Raw genomic sequence first — 19,129 nt, 5'->3', positions numbered from 1 at the left:
TAGGTCCTGATTTTCAAATCTGTGTATCAGACCATCACAGGGAGTCATGCGCTAGTAACCTTAAGTGTGTTAACTAGTTTTATCAGGCCTCCTGTGTCACTGATTTAATCTAGCTTTAAATTCTAACTCCCCTTCAGGCAGCTAACTTAATCAAATTGCATAACTGATAAACAGCATTTCCAACCCTTTACAACGGGTATAAAAGACCTAGTCCGTTAATGCTTAAGTAAGTAAAATGATGTCTAGTGCACATTTAGCACAATAACTAAAACCTAACTTTTTTTCCTTTTTTTCATTAGTGAGTCACCATGAGGTACAGTTACAGACTTCCAAACTTTCTTACTTGCATTTCAATCATACAGTGATCGAATACCCATCCCTCAACCAGTGCCCGTTCTCCACCACCAATGATCCCAGTATCCCTTCCACCACCCTCCCTCCCCATCCTGCCTCTATGGTAGGGCATTCCCTTTTGTTCTCTCTCTCCTTTTTGGTTAAAACCTAACTTTTTAAACTGTGTTCACCACCCCATGTGAGGATCACGAAATTAAATGTGTTGGGGAGATGGGTCAAAAAACTATTAATATTTTATTTTAAAATAATTTGTTTATTATCAGTAAATGTTTGATTTTTATACCTATTTTCTTAAGGGGGGGAAGTGTGTTTGGGGCACACCTGGAGGACTTATTCCTGGCTCTATGTTCAGGAATCACTCCTGGTAGTACTCAGGGGATCATAAGTAGTGCAAAGATCCAAACAGGATCAACTGCATGCAAGGCAAGCACCTTAACCCATGTCACCTCTCTAGTCAGATTTATTTTATATACACTCAGTCATGTTGCAGGCTGGCATTGGAAGGATAGTATAGCAGGTCAGGGGTTTGCATTACTGGTGGCCAGCCCAGGTTCAGTTCCAGGCACCCTATATAGTCCCCCAAGTCCTGCCAGGAGTGATCTCTGAGTGCAAAGCTAGGAGTAAGCCAAGAGCACTGCCAGATGTGGCCCCAAACCAAAACAATTTGTTCTGGAAAAAAGAGTCATGAGTGGAAAAAGTCAAAGACCAGGCCCTAGAACATAATGAATCCTTAATATATTACCTATCATAACAATATTAAAAAGCTATCCTTTTAATCATTAGTCATGCTGGGCAGTAATAGATCAGCAAATTATAAAGTCCTTATTTATCTTGGAAACTTTTGTAAACAAAAATGGATGCTTTTTGAAATCAAAAACTGGATAGCGTTAGTGTCAGAGAATAGCACTTGGCCTGTCTCACTAAAGATTCTTAAATTAAAGCCATGTGGAACAGTAGAATAAAACTAAAGACTGTCTCCTGAATCACCACTATTCCTCTCTTCCCGCCGTATCTCCTAAAATACTCCCCAAAGCTTTTTACTTGTAGGCAAACACTCATCTCATGAAGCCCACTCTACTCTAGTTTTCATCTGCATAAACATTTCTAACTTCCAGAAGGCGCCACTCCTTATTTTACCAATAAAATCACTGCCATTTCTTCCCCGATCCACAGTGCTCTCCACCTCCACATTCACAATGAGTTTGTTACCTCTTCCTCTCTCTTGGTTCTCTCTGATCCCCCAAGTTACCAGAATCTCTATTGCCCAAGTTCCTAGCTTCATAATTGCAAGGACGAGGATGTATTTCTCAAACAGGGTAATACAGTGAGAGACTTTTCCCGGGCTGTCAAAGCCAAGTAACACAGAATGAATCGTTTCAGTAAGATATATTTATTTACTCACGGTTCTGTAGTACACAGTCCAAAGTCAAGACCCTACTTCTTCTCAGACCTCTCCCCTCAGCTTATAGATAATCTGTGCCAACATGAGTGAAGTCACATCCTTCAACATGACTGCCTCTTGACCTCCTCTTCTTAAAAAAAAAAAAAAACCAATCTTATTGGATCAGTGCCAATCTTAAACAGCCTCATTTAACCTTAGTTACCTCTTAAAAGACCTGATTTCCTCAGCAGTCATTATAAGGTACTGAGTATTCGAATTTCAGCCCATAATATACACCACAGATCTCCTTAGTTACAGAACATCTTAGAGGCCAATAGGATACTTAGTGACCAATAAGATACCAATAAAAAGTTGCCTAGAAGCTAAAATGCAGTCGTGACACCAACTGTGATGCCAGCAAAATTCTCCAGTGAAAGGCCATGGTTTGAGCACATTTGTACAATCATTGGCCAAAGAGTATTTCTACCACAATAATATTGGTGGGACTATGTCAAGAATTTATCAGATGGAATTTCTAAAGGTTCACAATTTTTAAAAAATCACTAGGAAAAGTTGAGAACGCAAAAGGAGGTTAATTGCTAAAATGAAAACAGTAGTAAACCATAAGCCAAAATGTTTTATAACTAAACAGCTCAACATTGACACAATCATCATTCATTAAAACTCATAAAACATCATGCTTTATAAACATGGAGATTCTAAATATGCTCATTCTCTATGAATATCACCAACGATAGCACCTGCTTTGGTCTTTGCCTTTTTTGGAAGGCTTCATTTTAGCAGATTGCAAAATAAATTTACTAAGAAAATCCAAATCCATCAATCAAAAAATGAAATAAATAGGAGACACTAAAATGGTAAGCTTTCTGATTTTTTAACTACTTAAGCCTCCAAACAAGGAAGCAATAAGCCTTTTCCCTTTGGAAAAGAGAAATAGCAGAAACCACATCTGTATTTATACTGAGAAAGGTCCACTGAGTATCCTCTGTAAACATTAAATAATGATCACATAATATCAAAATGAAAAATCCTTATTATTTATTGAATTCTTATATATTGATTCATCCATGCTTGCAAGAAGCCTTTAAAATGAGATTCTCATAGGACTTCACTTACTGTGAGCCTTTGTTTCAAAAAATCTCATCTCCATTTCAGAGTTAAGAGAAAGGTTAAATGAATTATACACAGTTTCACTAAAATCTGTCAGTGATCAAGACCCAGGCCTATTCTCCTTTAAGGACTAAGAGTCTTTCTTCAAAAAATTAAACATCTATTTCTAGGAGGGTATATTGCCTCCTCCACCCCCTGCTCCCCACTGTATTTTATCTGTACATCATTGTTTAGAAAAAAAATCACAAAAAAATAACTGTGTTAAATAAAAAATTGATATGGTTTCCAGAACCTTCCCTGTTTCTTGTACCCACCCATGTGGCTGGAGATTTGAAATGCTATTTAAGTCTCATTTTCCTTCAGAAGCTAACCTCTGCGGAATAAAATGCTGTTAAGGGAAAAAAAAATCTTTTCTGTCATTTGACTTTAACTTATGATAAATTAGCTTCAACTAGTTTCTTAGAAAATTGCCCAAGAAATGACTACAGAAAATTAAATACCAAGACTTCAAAGAGGCAAACACACAGCCTTCAAATTCCGACCTCAGAGAATAATCCTCCCTTTCTCATGCTTTGGAGAGATGTGAGTAAAGAAATCACACTAGGGCATGGTAATGAACCATCTTTCAAATGACTTTTCTATCAATCTTCTTTTCAAAGGGTAATAAAGTGATGATTATTTCTAGGCAGTTTCTGGGAAGTTATCATCTCATTTCAATAGTCACCAGCAAGAAGCACTGTAGCCTGGTATTATCGCCACAATGATAAGGGCAAGGACTGGTTGAGAATTCAATAGACAAGGTGTAGGTTGTTAAAAGCTATTTCCCAGAAAATTAAAACAGAGAGAGATCAAAAGAATTATGTAGGGTCTTAAGGAATTGGTAATCATTCCCTTCTAGATTAAAAATGCAAATCTGATTTATTACCAGTGTGTAAAATCCATTATCATTTGAAGGTTTTATTTTTTTTCTTTCAACAAATAATGTCAAAAGCATACAAAATGTCAAACTTTGTGCTAGCAGCTGAGGACTAATGGGGGAAGACAGCAGACCATGGGGAAAGGCATCTGTGTGGTGATTTCTAGAAGGTCCCTCTAACCTAAAACAATAACAGACAGTCAAGAAAATACTCTCCTAATTATATACTAAATGACTGGTTTTGGAAACCTAAGTTACTTCGTATTGATTTGCAAAGCAAAAAAATAATAGCATGCTGAGAAACACTCCAAACCATAATTGATCTCATTCCCCAGAACTCTGAAAAACCTTAAGATACCTCGGGTCTAGGGAACAGCAGCCTTATAGAAAAGAATCTATTCACAGGACAGCTTTAGAAAGGATTCTGTGGAACCTGGAAATATTTCTGTCACCCAGAATCAGATGCCATCTAGTAGATGGCCTTTGTGTTCATCCAAGAATTAAACTTTTTTTTTTTAATCTCAGTGGTTGGTTCCTAAAAGAAGTCCTGATATGTTATCTCATTTGCTCTAATCACCGTCTGAATTTATTGCACTCTGGCAGCAGCTATGGGGCTCATTTTAAAATCCAATATTTGCATAGAAGTTAAATGTTTAACCAGAAATCCAAATTTGGAATTTGAAAAAAATGAGATAAAGCTTCTTGTGGATAAAATAATGATATGTTTTCTGCATCCTCATCACCCATGTCACACAGAGAAGGCATTTAATTACCTGTTGAATAAAACTGACCAAATGAACACCCCACCCTTTTGTGATCAGGAATCATCCAAAAACTAGACTGGTTTGTTTGCTTTTTTCATGTAAACAATCTCATGGTGAGATATTCTTCAGACAGGCCAAGAAGTTTATCTTTTTTACAGTTCAATCATTTTTCTTAAAAGAGAATGAAAAATAACAACAGCCACCAACACCAACATTTGAAATCAAAATGTATTTGTTTTCAAGTTCTATTGCAGGTAACAAATATCTGTAAATCATTTTTTAGCTTGACTTTTGGACAAAGTGTTGATCCCATAGTTGATCACAGCACTGAAATTAAAGTATTAATATATCCCTTACTGATTTGCAGAGTAATTGAAAGCTGAGAGGGGTGGAGGGGTGGGGGAAGTATTAACATTCTATCCTTATTGCCAATCAAGAAATACTCAAATTTCCCACCTTCTACCACACTACCTCCAAGGCCAAAGTAAAAGGGTTATAAATTTGCCACTGTGCAATTCATGTTTCAAAGAATTAGACCCAATCCAGAACCTAAATACTTAGCTCTCCACAATTCTCTTACAAGTCTAAAATTTCAGGAATGTTGACTTAAAAAGAGAACTAGTAAACATAGGCTTAAAGATTAGCTGAACATTTTCCAACCAGGGCATTTGTTGCTGATAGTGAGTGGTGGAACACTTCATAGTAATGAAAAAAAGAGGTGCAGAGGTGAGAGACTGGGGGGTTGGGGGGGATGAAGGGAGAAGATTCTCAGCTCCCCGTCTCCTTCATGTAAGCTCATGCTTATTCTGAGGTAGGGTGATCAGGATAAATATGAAAAAGAGGTGTCAAGTCCCCCCAACATGGTATACAATGAGGCTTCAGCAAATCTTCATTCAAATTCCTGAAAAAAATGACATTTTCTCAGGCCATACATACACACTATAGCATAGCATTCTTTAAGCTATCAGATTTTGGCACTGGAGCAAATAAAACACCTTTGAAGCATATTTTCAGTCTGAAATGCATCTTCTTACCCTAGAATCTGACATAGAAGAATTTAGTCTTGTAATATTATGTACAGTTTTGGAAAGAGGCGTGCTTCTTCAGTTTGTCTTAGTGAGATCACTAGAAATTGAGATTAAGGAAAAGAGACACATTTCTTAATGGTTTCTTGTTGTATGTATCCTTATTACTTTAGATTAGGGGGCCGGAGCGATAGCACAGTGGTAGGGCGTTTGCCTTGCACACAGCCAATATGGCCAACCCGAGTTCAATTCCTCCACCCCTCTCGGACAGCCCGGCAAGCTACTGAGAGTATCTCGCCTGCAGGGCAGAGCCTGGCAAGCTCCCCATGACGTATTCAATATGCCAAACACAGTAACAACAAGTCTCACGATGGAGACGTTACTGGGCCCGCTCGAGCAAATCGATAAACAATGGGAGGACCGTGACCGTGACCGTGACCCTAGATTAAAGGGGTATAGGGTCATTTGTCTCAGATGTCCCTTTGTTTTCTTTAAGAAAAACCTGAAATGGCCAGGCATTATATGATTCCCTTATAATTCCTCAAATTTATTTAGATATTACCAGGACACTTTTTTACTGGTTAGTTCATACAGAAGTGTGCAATCTGCAATTATACCCTCCTCCCATTATCTTTCTTGTTATTATTCGAAGCCTTATCCCACGGAAATGGAAGAGGGCGGAAGTCAAGAACATATTTATGTACATATATACATCATACAAAATGGGGAGAGGTGATGAGGCTGGAGTGGGGACTAGAGTCTTCACACACAGTGAGAAAATAAATTAATCTCCCTCATTTCCTTAGTGCCTGACATTCATTCTGCTTCAAGGGTTCTAAGAGAACAGCTAAAGCAATGAGGTACAAAGAACCAGGAGTCCCAGCTGTTCCTGTCCAAGTGTCTTCCCATACAACTTGAGGATGACGGATACAAACAAAGCACCTTACATTCTACATCAGTCGGGTTCTGAGACAGAGCAGAGACATGAGGCTCGTACAGCGTGGCCAAGGCCTGCAGATTAGGCCATCCTGAAGAGGTTCTGATGTAGTCTCGGTTGGTCCATCAACTGACTTGACCAAAGAGTTCATGGAAGGGAGGGCTAGATCACCTATTGTCTTATCTCTTTCCTTTTCACAGTCGTGTGAGATCTTCTGGAGAATGCCTACTCTTTTCCCTTTCTGGAGGTCCCTCAGTTGGTTCTATTTTCATTTCAAGTCCATAGCTGGAACTGATCCTTCCAGGGGAGTAGTCATTTCTTTTCAAATCTGCAAGGAAGACAAGATGGTTATAGAGGATCCTTTAGAACACAGTATCTACACAGATAGACAGAAATTTAAGACCTACCAAGTGCTCAGAGAGGCCTCTACTTCCTTCAGGCACTAATATATTAAACTCAAATCCTCATATCCAAACTATTATTTCCATCCTCAAAGTCCAGATTTAATTCTAAGTGCTCAATTCTCTTTTAAGCTGTGTTCACTGGGGCTGGGAAGGAAAGTTTCAGTTGCTTGTTTCAATACATTGTGCCCTATTAGCACAACCTGGCCCAAGATAAATGGGGCTAAACTAGAAATAAGGCATTTTCACTGCTTAATGATGGACAGAGATCGGGCTGAAAAAAATGATGAACTCAAAATTTCAGTGGCACAACTTTGAAACACCACCACAAAGTTGTACTTCAGAGTTAGTACAACCTAGGAAAGACTCATCCAATTACTAGATCATCTTCTTCCTAAGGTTCCTTCAATTTGCAATGGAGATTAATAAAAGAAAACATTGATAGAGGCAACCTTCAGAGATAAATATATAGAGGAATAAAACATTTTATTAATGTTTTATTTTATATAAAAATATTAAAATATATTTATATATTATAAATATATAATCTATATTAGCTTTAAATGTTTGTGCACCTTTTTATTCTCTATTATTAAATTTGGGGGGCGCTTGTGAAGGGCACACCCAAAAGTACCCAGGTGTTACTCCAGGTTCTGTGTTCAGGAATGATCTCTGGATCTGCTCAGGAGACAGTATGTGACACCAGGGTCAACTGCATATAAGACAAACACCTGATTTCCTATACTACATAACAACAATATCTATTGTTCAATTATTAAATTATTTAACTTTCAACATAAATTCTTTATATTATTTTTTAAACTCAGATCATCTAGACATAAACTAAAAACAGTCCAGCTTAATACTAACCAACATTCACTGAAAATATCCATAAATTATTTATTTTTTCCCATAAATTACTTTAATTCTCACACCAACCTTATGAGATTAGTTTTAGCACCACATACACACCACCTCCACCACCACACTTTGCAAATAAGAAAACTGGAGCCCATGGTCACATACTTAGTTGAAAGAAAAAAAAAGAAGCAGAATTAATATGAGGACTTAACCTATCTGCTTCTGGATCTCATTCATTATCTTAACCTGTTTCTCTTCTCTAAATATAAAAATAAATAAATAAATAAAATTTAAAAGAAAACAATCATCCTGAATATCATTTTACAGGCTAATTATTGTTTAACACAGAAAACCGAATGTTTAAGCAAATGACATTATTTCTTCTAGCTTTTACTAACATGTGTTAACTGGAGTTTCAAATGGAAACATTAGTTAGGTTTTGTGATAGAGTAATTACTGAATTGCTGATTCAAAAGCTATCAAGGTAGGTTCAAAAAAAATAACAAAACCCAAGAACCTCCACTTTAATCATACAGAACAGTTAACTGGCTCAGAAAGGAAAGGAGTGAGTTAAACCTTCACTCTCCTTCCTCCCATAGACTCAGTTCAAGCCCCTGCCCTCAAGAGCTCCTTCCTACCTCCAACTCCAACAAGATTAGAAATTGCCCTTCTTTGTTGTAAATTTATATTGACTCTCTCCAGGTTACAAGGATCTGTGATCTTCAGCGGACTTACAATTCAGGGTGTGATCATTTTCTCTAAGTCAAAAAGGCCTACTCAGTTAAAATATGTGACATTCCACTCTAAGGACACTGGTTATGACCTAAGAAAAATAGTATAATATAAGAAGACATAAAGCATCCCTCCTGAGACAAAAGAAGAGAATTCAAAAGAGGTGGGATCACCAGTCTGAGGGGCACAGACCTCCAGCTGCTTGCTTTTATGCTAGAAATATTTTCTACAGTAACTGTACTGCTTTCAGAAAAGTGTGCCAAATTATCAAATTGGATTTTTTAAATATATGTACATATTTTCTATACATATAATATATATAGCAAAGTGCATTTAAAGTGGGAGGTTTCAACAGAGAAAAGCACTTTTATTGACAGGTGTTTCCCTCCATACTCCACCCTCCCAAATGTCCAATGAGTACGAAGAACAAAATAGAGGAACTGCAGGCCCCACACAGAATTCAAAGAGGGGCCAGGGGCAGAGATCTGCCTTGGTCCAACTTTACCCCAATTAAGTTGGTGGAACTTTTCCCTTGGAGAGACTGTGACAAGTACTGGGTCCAATGTTGTTTTATCACAGTTTGGCAGAACCCGAAGTAAATCCCTGTCCTTTTAATCCCTTTAGAGAGTTGAAAAATTTGCAGTCAGAAAGTCAGGCGTTGACTGCGAATGAGATAAAAATGTGGTTAAGATTTCCTACTCCATCCGAGGTTACAAAGGATGTTGTTCGATGGGAGATTTTCTTAAAGGAAAATAAGATTGTTTAGGGCATACCAAGGAGTTTGAGTTTCCGGCAGCAAGAGTTGCAACGATGCTTTGTAATGAAGTTTCTAATTGCATCTTCCCCTAAATTGGCTGGTCCAAACACCATTCCTCTTGATCTAGAGGAAATATCAGAATATCAATTAGATCACAGCTCAGAAAAAGGAGCTCAACTAGGATTCTCTGAGATACCGAACAGTATCCCGTAGTAACCCAGTAAACTTGAAGCAGCCAACAAAGAACAGAGCACTTTGGAGAAACAACAATGTTAGGTTTGCAAATTTAAAATTCAAATGCACTTAAATCTTTGTGCCCAACTCCAAGACCTACTGTGAAACTCATTCCAACACTAAGCTGATAGAAGAGTGAATTTTCTATGTACCACATTAAAACAAAATACAGTGGGACCCTTTTTAATGCATATGGGGTGAGAGAATGACATTCAAGACCAAATGTTCAATGAGAATCCCCGAAAGATAAAGTAAAATAAATTTGCTATTGGAACACACCTTCAAAAAAAAGATGCATATGTATTGTTTCAAATCCAGATACTTTTCTAAATAGAATCATGCCCTCAAACCCAAATGCCCAGCAAAACCCCTGCATCCGGTACTCATGGTTCTTTTAGAGCTGCAAAATGCAATTGCTGAGATTTGTGTCAAAAGACAAGTTTCATTAGACAATGCTTATGAAAGTAAACAACATATGCTAAATGCAGAAGTAGTCAGTGTGCGCCACACACATTTGGAATACTTCGTAGCTATCAAGGACCTTCAACCGATCTATGATCAACGTCCTATTATCAGATCACCCCCTTCATTAGTCTTAAGAATGTATAAAACACAGCCCACCAGAAACACTTCAACGGAAAACTTTATGAAACAAAATTTGGGTTTAACGATATGCGAGGGAGAAACAGTACCATTTGAAAGTCTGAACTTAATTACTGGTCTTAAATACCATGTCCTAAGAAAAAAGCAAACTATCACAAAAGGAAACAATAAACTTTGCTTCTAAGGAATGTGGTTTCTCCAAAAGGACGTGGTGTAAAAACGAACTTTTTTTTTCCATCTGAGTATTGAAACATTTATCTCAATTTCCACTTCCTTTTGGCAGAACAACAGGCTCTGAAGACATGCCAAACTCAGAATGAGGGCTGATGTCAACTGGATCTCGGATTGCCTCTCTGCACTGTGGCGAGTAGGTAGCTAAAACCTCTTGGGAAGACAAAGTGAGCAAACACCCAGGATTAACTTTCTTGGTCACTCAATCGCCCTGACAGAATACAGCTCTGGTGGTATTTACTGGCTGTGTAAATTGCCTCTTGTTAACTATTCCTCTCTTTCTCTCTCAGTTCAGCTGGTAAGAAAGCACTTCAATAAGGTGAAATTGAATGTAGAGAAAAAAAGTTTAACTTGATATTTGTGCTAGAGATCTATGCTGCCTGTAAAGTAAAAGGAGAAAGTGTTTTTTCTTCCACTTTTGCAACGTGTCTGCTGGAGAGACAGTACAAGGGTTCAAGGCGCAGGCCTTGCATGCAGCTGACTTGTTTTATCTCCAGTACCACATATAGTTTTCCAAGAACCACCAGCAATGATCCCTGAGCACAGAGCCAGAAGTAAGCCCTGAGCACTTTCAGGTATGACCCCAAATTCCATCCTCTCCCGCCAAAAAACAAACAAACTAACCAAAGGTTAGACATGAAGAATTTCTCTGTTAGTCTCTTTTGTAAGATCCTGTTGTAATATCTCACTCTTTGCCTTCCACACATACCAATTCCATCCTTCCAGTAAAGTAAAGAAATCTCCCCAACTTAGATGCGCAGATGAAAGCTTGAAGCTAAATAATTTCCCTCTACATGCTTTGTGCAAGTTAAGGACAAAGGATCCCAGGGATCCTGGGGCTGAAATCTCCAAGCCTACTCGGATCGGGGCTGAGCATCCGCCACCCAGATCCTCCAAACTCCAGTAGGCGGGGGTCACACCAACCAACTGGCCCCCTGGCGCCGTATAATCCCATCACTGGCCAAGACTCAGAGACTATAAAACCCAGCTCCCGGAAGCACCCGCGCGACATCTTATCATCTCATTCCTACTTTGGACAAGCTGGCAGGCTACCGAATGTAACCTGCCCACAGAGCAGAGTCTGGCAAACTCCCCGTGGCGTACCCAATATGCCAAACACCAGTAACAATGAAGGGTCTCATTCTCCTAACTCTGAAAGAGCCTTGAATATGGCACTTTAAAAAAAAAAATCTCAGGGCTAGGACGAAGGAGACGTTACTGGTGCCTGCTCAAGGCAATCGACGAATAAACGACATAATAATCAAATCACAATTAAATGCGCACAAGTGATTCAACCTGGCCCCATGCAGAAGAGAAGGAAATGAAGTTTGTAAGGACATTCACTTCCTCTACCCCTACAACCTACCTCCCCCTTGGGATCCCAAAGAACCACATTTGTTAAAAATGGTTTTCCACTGAAAACATTGATGGTGGGAAATGTACACTGGTGAAGAGACGGGTGTTGGAATATTATGTGACTTGAAATCCTATCATGAACAATTTTGTGACTCTATATCTCACTGTGATTCAATAATAAATAAATAAATAAAATATCAAGCAAAACTTTTAAAAAATGTTTAAAAAAATAGAATGATTTTTAAATTTATAAAAGTTTTCCAGACTTTTCACGGTGCAGGAAAAGCAGTTTCCACCTGCACATAAAAACTGATTAGTGTCCTGGATACAGAGATTTGCTGAAAAGCACATCACCATCCCTGCGTGCTTGGTAAACCCAAAATCATTAAAGCAGTAAGTAAAATTATACAATCCCAAACAAACAATAACTGAGATAGCTTCCAACAAACCAAGAGGAGAGGCCAAATAGAATTTGGAGGAAACTCTGTCTTCACAGGCAAAACACTGAGAGAAGTAAAGAGATTAAAGACAATAACAGATTTCCACCACCGAAGCATCTTTGGAGTAGAAAACTATCTCATTGACTCGTGTTGGCCCCTTCCACTAAAAGGACCGTTAGCATCTTTGTGACCTACTATCTTCCTTCCCATTTGCGAAATAGAGTTGAAGACACTTGCTAGCAAAGCTGCTGTTGAGGGTGAAAATGCAAATGTGAAAGCACTAGCTTAAACTGGGGTTTCTCGGGGCTGGAGAGATAGCACAGAGGGTAGGGCATTTGCCTTGCATGCGGCCAACCTGGGTTCGATTCCCAGCATCCCATATGGTCCCCTGAGTACCGCCAGGAGTAACTCCTTAGTACAGAGCGAGCCAGGAGTAACCCCTGAGCATCACCGGGTGTGATCCAAAAAGAAAAAATAAATAAATAAACTGGGGTTTCTCAAACTTTAATTTAAAATTAAAATTAATGTTGCAAGACTGACAAATTTTCAAGTTTGTGAAAATTTAAATTCTCATTCAGTAGGTCTACGAAGGCCCTTGATATTCTGTATCTCCCAGGTGGTGGTGGTGGTGGTACTGGTCCATGGCCCATATATTGTGTAGCTAGGTTTAACACAGAGAAGGTAGCTGGAATTGGGTTTCACTAGTCCAATCACATGCAATGTGCCACCAATGGAAAATAATAGGTTCTCTTATTAATTCTGCCTTAATACCTAAGCCCTAAATTAATTGGCCCCACAACACCAGGCAGGTGACAGGGATGCTACTCTATCAGTGCCAGAGTTCCTATCCTCAAGTCATTAGAAATAATAGTTTGAATGGAATACTATGCAGCTGTTAGAAAAGATGAAGTCATAAAATTTGCTTACAAGTGGATGGACAAGGAGAGTATCATGCTAAGTGAAATGAGTCAGAAAGAGAGAGACAGACATAGAATGGATGCACTCATTTGTGGGATATAAAATAACATAGTTATGAGACTAATACCCAAGGACAGTAGAAACAAGAGCTAGGAGGTTTGCTCCATGGTTGGAAGCCTGCCTCATGTGCTGGGGGCGACGGCAGTTGGGAAAGAGAAGGGATCACTAAGTCAATAATGGTTGGAGGTACCGCTCAGGATGGGAGATGTGCGCTAAAAGTAGGCAAAGGACCGAACATGATGGTTTCTCAGTATCTGTATTGCAAACCATAATGTCCAAGAATAGAGACAGAATAAAAAAGGAAAGTGTTTGCTATAAAGGCAGCAGGTGGCTGGAGGGATACTGGGGACATTGGTGGTAGAAAATGTATATTGGTGGAGGGATGGGTGTTCGAAATTTTATGACTTAAACTCAACATGAAAGCTTTGTAACTGCATCTCACAATGATTCAATTTTTTTAAAAAAAAAGAAAAGGCAAAAAAGATTTTAAAAATAAAAATAAATAATAGTTTGCTAGAAGACAGATCCCCATCCCTGAATGCCCACTAAAATCACATGAATAACTATCAAAAAAATATAGATATCTGAGTTCTATGTTTGGAGAGTCATATCTGACAACAATTATGAGCATCTTCTTATAAAATATTCCAGGCAAGCTTAATAGAAATTGAGACCTACAGGCTTATAGAATGCAATTAAATATTCAACTATTAAATGGAAGACTATCATCTTCTTACAATTCTAAAAGCACTATTCAGGGCATATGCTAATATCGAAATTTAATTTAAAAAAGTCCACATATACTTGGTGCATCACATGGGCACAAAGTTCTCATTGCAAGTTCTCAAAGTTTCATTTAGAGTAAAGGGTTCCTATTAAAGACCAGGGGCACACAGAACTACTGAAAAAATAATATTCTTTCAGCTAAAATGAAAAATAACGAAGTTAGGACCAAAAAAAAAAAACTCACCATCAAGTTTCATAGGACTTAGATGCACAGAAACAATTTAGATCCATTTCATCTACTCTGGCTCACCTAGTCCTCCCCTACAAAGCTAAGATACTTTTAGACAGACTATTGCATAGAGTCCTTCAGATAAGTACAGACTAAAACTACTCTGTGACAGAAAGCAGCATTAAAACAGTGAATATTTGGGGCTGGATCGATATTACAGCCCATAGGGAATTTGCCTTGCACATGGCCGACCCATGTTCCATCCCCAGGATCCCATGTGGTCCTTCAGCACTGCCAGGAGTAATTCCTGAGTGAGAGCCAGAAGTAGCCCCTGAGCATCACCCAAAAAGAGGGAAAAGGGGGTTTTACCTTTTTTTATAGCCCTAGGGGAGGAAAAGTAAGACATTCTAATTATTTTGTTTAGGAATAACCCACTTTGGAAATATTGTTTCTACAACTCAGGGTCAAGTATAAACACTTAGGTTAACTAAAAAATAGAAACGTGTATCCTAACAGTTCCTTGAGTGTGGTCTCTGAACCAGCAAAGTTAAAATCACATGGGGGTTAGAGGGTATAGCTCAATGGGCTCGAAAACATCTTTGCATGCAGAAGGTCTGAGTTTGATTCCAGCACAAGTTCCCCAAACAATCAGCTGTGAGAAGCTCCCAAGAAGGGGTGAAAAAAAGAGAACCACCTGGTAATTCGTTATAGCATTTGTTTTCACTCTAGACCCACTGAATCAGAAAGCAAAAAGCAGGGCAGAGCAGGGGTGGGTGCGGAGTAACCGTCTGTGTTTTAACAAGCTTTCCTAGTGACTGTCCTGTTAGAGGACCACTGTCACTTGCCCATATTGGTCAGTCCTTAACCAACTCTGCACCTCTTTTTTTTTCTCCTCTACCTTTGACAGAAAAATAGAGCCTCAAATCCTCTACTGCCAAGCCTTCTCAATCAAAAGCCTACTTACGGAATAAAAAGAAGGAATATCTGGATTTGAATGACGGGCAGATGATTCATCCTCCATCAAATTGAAACTTCAGTTCTGAATGAAGACAGGCCATCTGATGTTCATATTTAAGCCCCCTTGTTTTGACCACTTGTGGATGTGCTCACTACCTCACTGCTTGCTCTCAGCTGTCATTTTCTATAGCTGCAATGGAAGGCACTGCCCACAAAAAGATGCAGGGATGCTGCCGTGACAACAAAGAAAACAGCGCTTCTAGGATATTGTTTCCACATCAAAGTCTATGCAGACTGAACTCACCCATATTTCTCTGTTGTTTGGACCACTAGAAATCTAAAATTCAAATAGACAACATGAATCTGATCACTACCTTGGCCTTTATAATGTCTGCTTATACGTATTTCTCCAGATATAATCTAACTTTATTTCCATATTTTTATTTAGCCACCACTTCCTAAGCTGTGTTTTTAAAACTTTGTGTGTGTGTGTGTGTGTGTGTGTGTAATATATATAAACCTTCTAGAAAACCATTCTAGGATCTAGGCAAGAAATATAAATGTTTAAAAAGAATTTTCTTAAGCACATGTATCATGTGTTACTGTAATTTTCTGAGTTAACTTACTGTTTGTCTTCAGGCTTTATAACTGATGGATCTGTCAAATTTTCACCAACACCTCCAAACGAAAAAGAAAACACATTTAGAAATGAGAATTTCATTTTCTTACAAATTCAACCAAATAATAATTTTCAGCTTACTTCTTTAAACATATATCCACCCTGTAGTAAACTAAGCACCACGTGAACTAAATGTACTATGATAATTATACCGACATGTTTAAAATTTTAAGTAACGCACTATCTCCTACAACCCCCTCTTAAAATAAACTTCCACACCATTGTTCATAGTATGTTCATATGTTCACAATTACTATTAATGGTATCTGTTTATTTATTTACCACCCTCATTTATTAGACATTCTCATCGTATTTTCTCTAATTCCTTATAATCATAAAGCTACCATTAGCATTCTTATAACTTCATTTTACTGAAGGTCAAAGAGACTTAGCACTGTCAGAGATTACACAGTCCACAAAAAGTGATGTCGGAATTCAAGCAGAGAACCAAAATCTGTGTCCCTCCCATAAGTCCACAGTGCCCTTAGATGGTGTCCCTCAGTGTCCAGAGGGGAATATTATATGTTCCTGTAGCTACAATCTCTAATATGTCAGCCTCACATCAAATACCATATATCTAGCATATAGAAATAGAATAATATGAATACCCCAAATTCTTGTTTGATGTATTAATTATGCATGTGCTTATTTGTATAAATTTTTTGAGGTGGATGCTTAATGTACTCTCCCTAATGTACTTTATTCTTTGATAAAAATTTACTTCTTGGGTCTGGAATGATAGCTCAGCGGATAGGATGTTTTCCTTGCACACAGCCGACCTGGGTTCGATTCCCAGCATCCCATATGGTCCCCTGAGCACTGCCAGGAGTAATTCCTGAATGCAGAGCCAGGAGTAACCCCTGTGCATAGCTGGGTATGACCCAAAAAGCAAAAATATATAATAATAAATTTACTTCTTTTTTAAAAAAATGATATCAGAGATTGGAGAGCTTTTACAGTGGGCAGGGCACATGCCTTGATGCAGCTGACACCAGTTCATCTACAGCATCCCATATGGTACCCCAAACTCCACCAAGAGTGATCCCTAAGCTCAGAGACAGGAGTAAGTTCCAAGCACCACTGGCTGTGCTCACCTAAAAACAAAAATGACACCTAAACAAGCAAGGATAATTTAAAGCTAACACTTATCAAAACAAGTATAAGACCCAAAGTAAATCTCTGTTATAAAATGCAGGTGGTAGTTCGTATTGCCGTTATGAGAAATGGTATGAAGAATTTTTTTAAGTAAAGTAAAAGGGAACGACTGTATGAGTCAATGATAGTCCTCCGAGGCATTTATCCAAAGAAGATGAAGCACGTATTTAAATGTATATTTGCATATCTGTTTTCATGGCAACATCATTCACCAGTCAAAATGTGACTGTATACCTTAAGTATTAGATAAATAAGACATACAGATATATATTTTCTAAACCAGATATATAGGAGCCACAGGATGTAGTGGTTTAGTGGACCAATTGGCAGCCTGGAGGCCAACAGGTGAATACCCAGCTTCACCCATATGATGAGAGTGATCACTCCTGGCATGAGAAAGAAAGTGGGCATCCCAACCAAGGTGTCACTTCCTGTCATTCAACAACAAAGAGGGGAGTTGGGGGAAGAGGAGGGAATTTTTTTATTTGTTTTTTTTGAAGAGGAGGGAGTTTTTTGTTTGTTTGTTTGTTTGTTTGTTTTATTAGTGAAACACCATGAGGTACAGTTGTAGATTTACAAATTTTTGTGCTTGGGTTTTGATTATACAATGATCAAGTACCCATCCCTCCACCAGTGCCCATTTTCCACCACCATGGATCCCTGTATCCCTCCCACCCCCATCCCCCCTATCCCACCCTGTCTCTGTGGCAGGGCATTTCCTTTTGTTCTCTCCCTCCTATTGGGTGTTGTGGTCTGCAAAAGAGGCAATGGGTGACAATCATGTTCAGTCCATAGTCTACTTTCAACATGCATCTCCCATCTTTGGAGGATCCTCCAAACACCCTTTATTTGGTGCTCCATTCTCTATCTGAGCTGCCCTTTCCCCTAGAATGCCCGGCTGGCATTTAAGCCATGGAGTAATCCTCCTGGTACTGATCTCGGCTATTCTTGGGTATTAATTTGAAATGCGTTTTGATAGTGTGATCCCACTAGAACTTTCTAAATGAGTGATCTTTACACACTTAGAAAGGTAAGAAGTTTGGGCCAGGGAGAGACATCAGGGTCATGGGTGTATGCCTTGTGTGCACAAGATGAGCCAAGTTCAATTCTCTGCATATGGCACCCATTCCCAGCACCAGTTGATATTGTCCTCATGTCCCCCAACAAAGCTGAGCCCAAGCATTTGGGTTGCCACGTATCACTGGGGACACTCCCGGGACCCTGGAACAGAGTTCTGAATAGAAAAAAGAAAGTAAGGGGAAGGCTTATAGAGTAGGATGTGTAGTGATTTTGTTTTGCCCTTTATTATTCTTTTTGTTTGAGGGTTTTGTTGTTGGGGCCACACCTGGCAATGCTCTGGGCTTACTCCTGGCTCTGCGCTCAGGAATCATTTCTGGTGGGGCTCAGAAGACCCTATAAGTATCTGGGAATCAAACCCAGGTCGGCACGAGCAAGGCAATCACCCTGCCCGCCGTACTATATTTCCAGCCACTAATCGTTATTCTTTTAAGAAAAAAAGCACTGAGAGAAGCTGAAACTTTATCTTTTTTCTCATTACAAATATAAGAAGGAACATCCTGGAGAGATACAACTTCTTTAAATAGTACACAAGCAAAGAGCAGGCAGAAAGCTAGTCCAAGTTTACAAATTCTCTGCCTGTTTAAGCTCAGATGTTTGAGCCTGCAGTTTTCAGCAATGAGAAAAGTTTGAAGCAGATGCTTGACTAAGCTGCAAATTTAAACTGGGAATTAAGCACATAATCTAAAGATGTATTACTACTTGGGGGGAAAAATGGAATTTTTATTAGGGGTCAAAATTCTCTAAGGGCCTTGGTCAAGGGTCCTGGACATTTTGGTTATGTGGAGGTGAGGTAACACTACTGTAAGCATGTAATCCAAATTATAATAAGCAATTTTTAAAAATGAGTTTGCTAAGGAGATGAGGTAGTAGGTAGTAGGGTACGTTGGGTTCATTGGCAGAGGGACATTGACCCTGCTGGTGAGTTCGGTGCTGGAACATTGAGTGTCCGAAACTCTGTTACAACAGTTTTGCAATCACAGTGAATAAGTAAAAAATAAAATCAGCACACTTTTACTTTCAATCACAGGCTTGTGATCTGATTCCACTTTTGTCCCTATTAATTTCTAGTTGTATGACTCAGGTACTTTTAATCTCTCAGAACACAAAATTGCTTATTTTGGGTTGGATTTGGGTTTGGGGCAACATCCCAGCAGTGCTTGGGGGCTAATCCTGGCCATACTCGGGGGATTATGCACTGCTGA

General features: G+C 38.8%; 1 protein-coding gene across 1 annotated transcript in view; it reads right to left on the bottom strand.

The window, feature by feature from the left end:
• Nucleotides 1–5,967: 5,967 nt before the first annotated feature.
• The window catches only part of TRPM6 (transient receptor potential cation channel subfamily M member 6), a 140,926-nt gene continuing 127,764 nt past the window's right edge, over nt 5,968–19,129 (bottom strand). The window contains exons 36-38 of the mRNA XM_056118745.1: nt 15,640–15,691; nt 9,276–9,382; nt 5,968–6,836 (exon numbers count right to left, since the gene is read on the bottom strand). Coding sequence (XP_055974720.1) covers nt 6,703–6,836; nt 9,276–9,382; nt 15,640–15,691 — 293 coding nt within the window. The 3' untranslated portion in view covers nt 5,968–6,702. The remainder of the gene's footprint in view (nt 6,837–9,275; nt 9,383–15,639; nt 15,692–19,129) is intronic.

Source organism: Sorex fumeus, unplaced genomic scaffold (assembly GCF_029834395.1).
Source record: "Sorex fumeus unplaced genomic scaffold, SorFum_2.1 ptg000038l, whole genome shotgun sequence".
Lineage (NCBI taxonomy): Eukaryota > Metazoa > Chordata > Mammalia > Eulipotyphla > Soricidae > Sorex > Sorex fumeus.
Note: the sequence above shows the minus strand (reverse complement) of the source record. Positions and strands in the feature narration are given on the sequence as shown.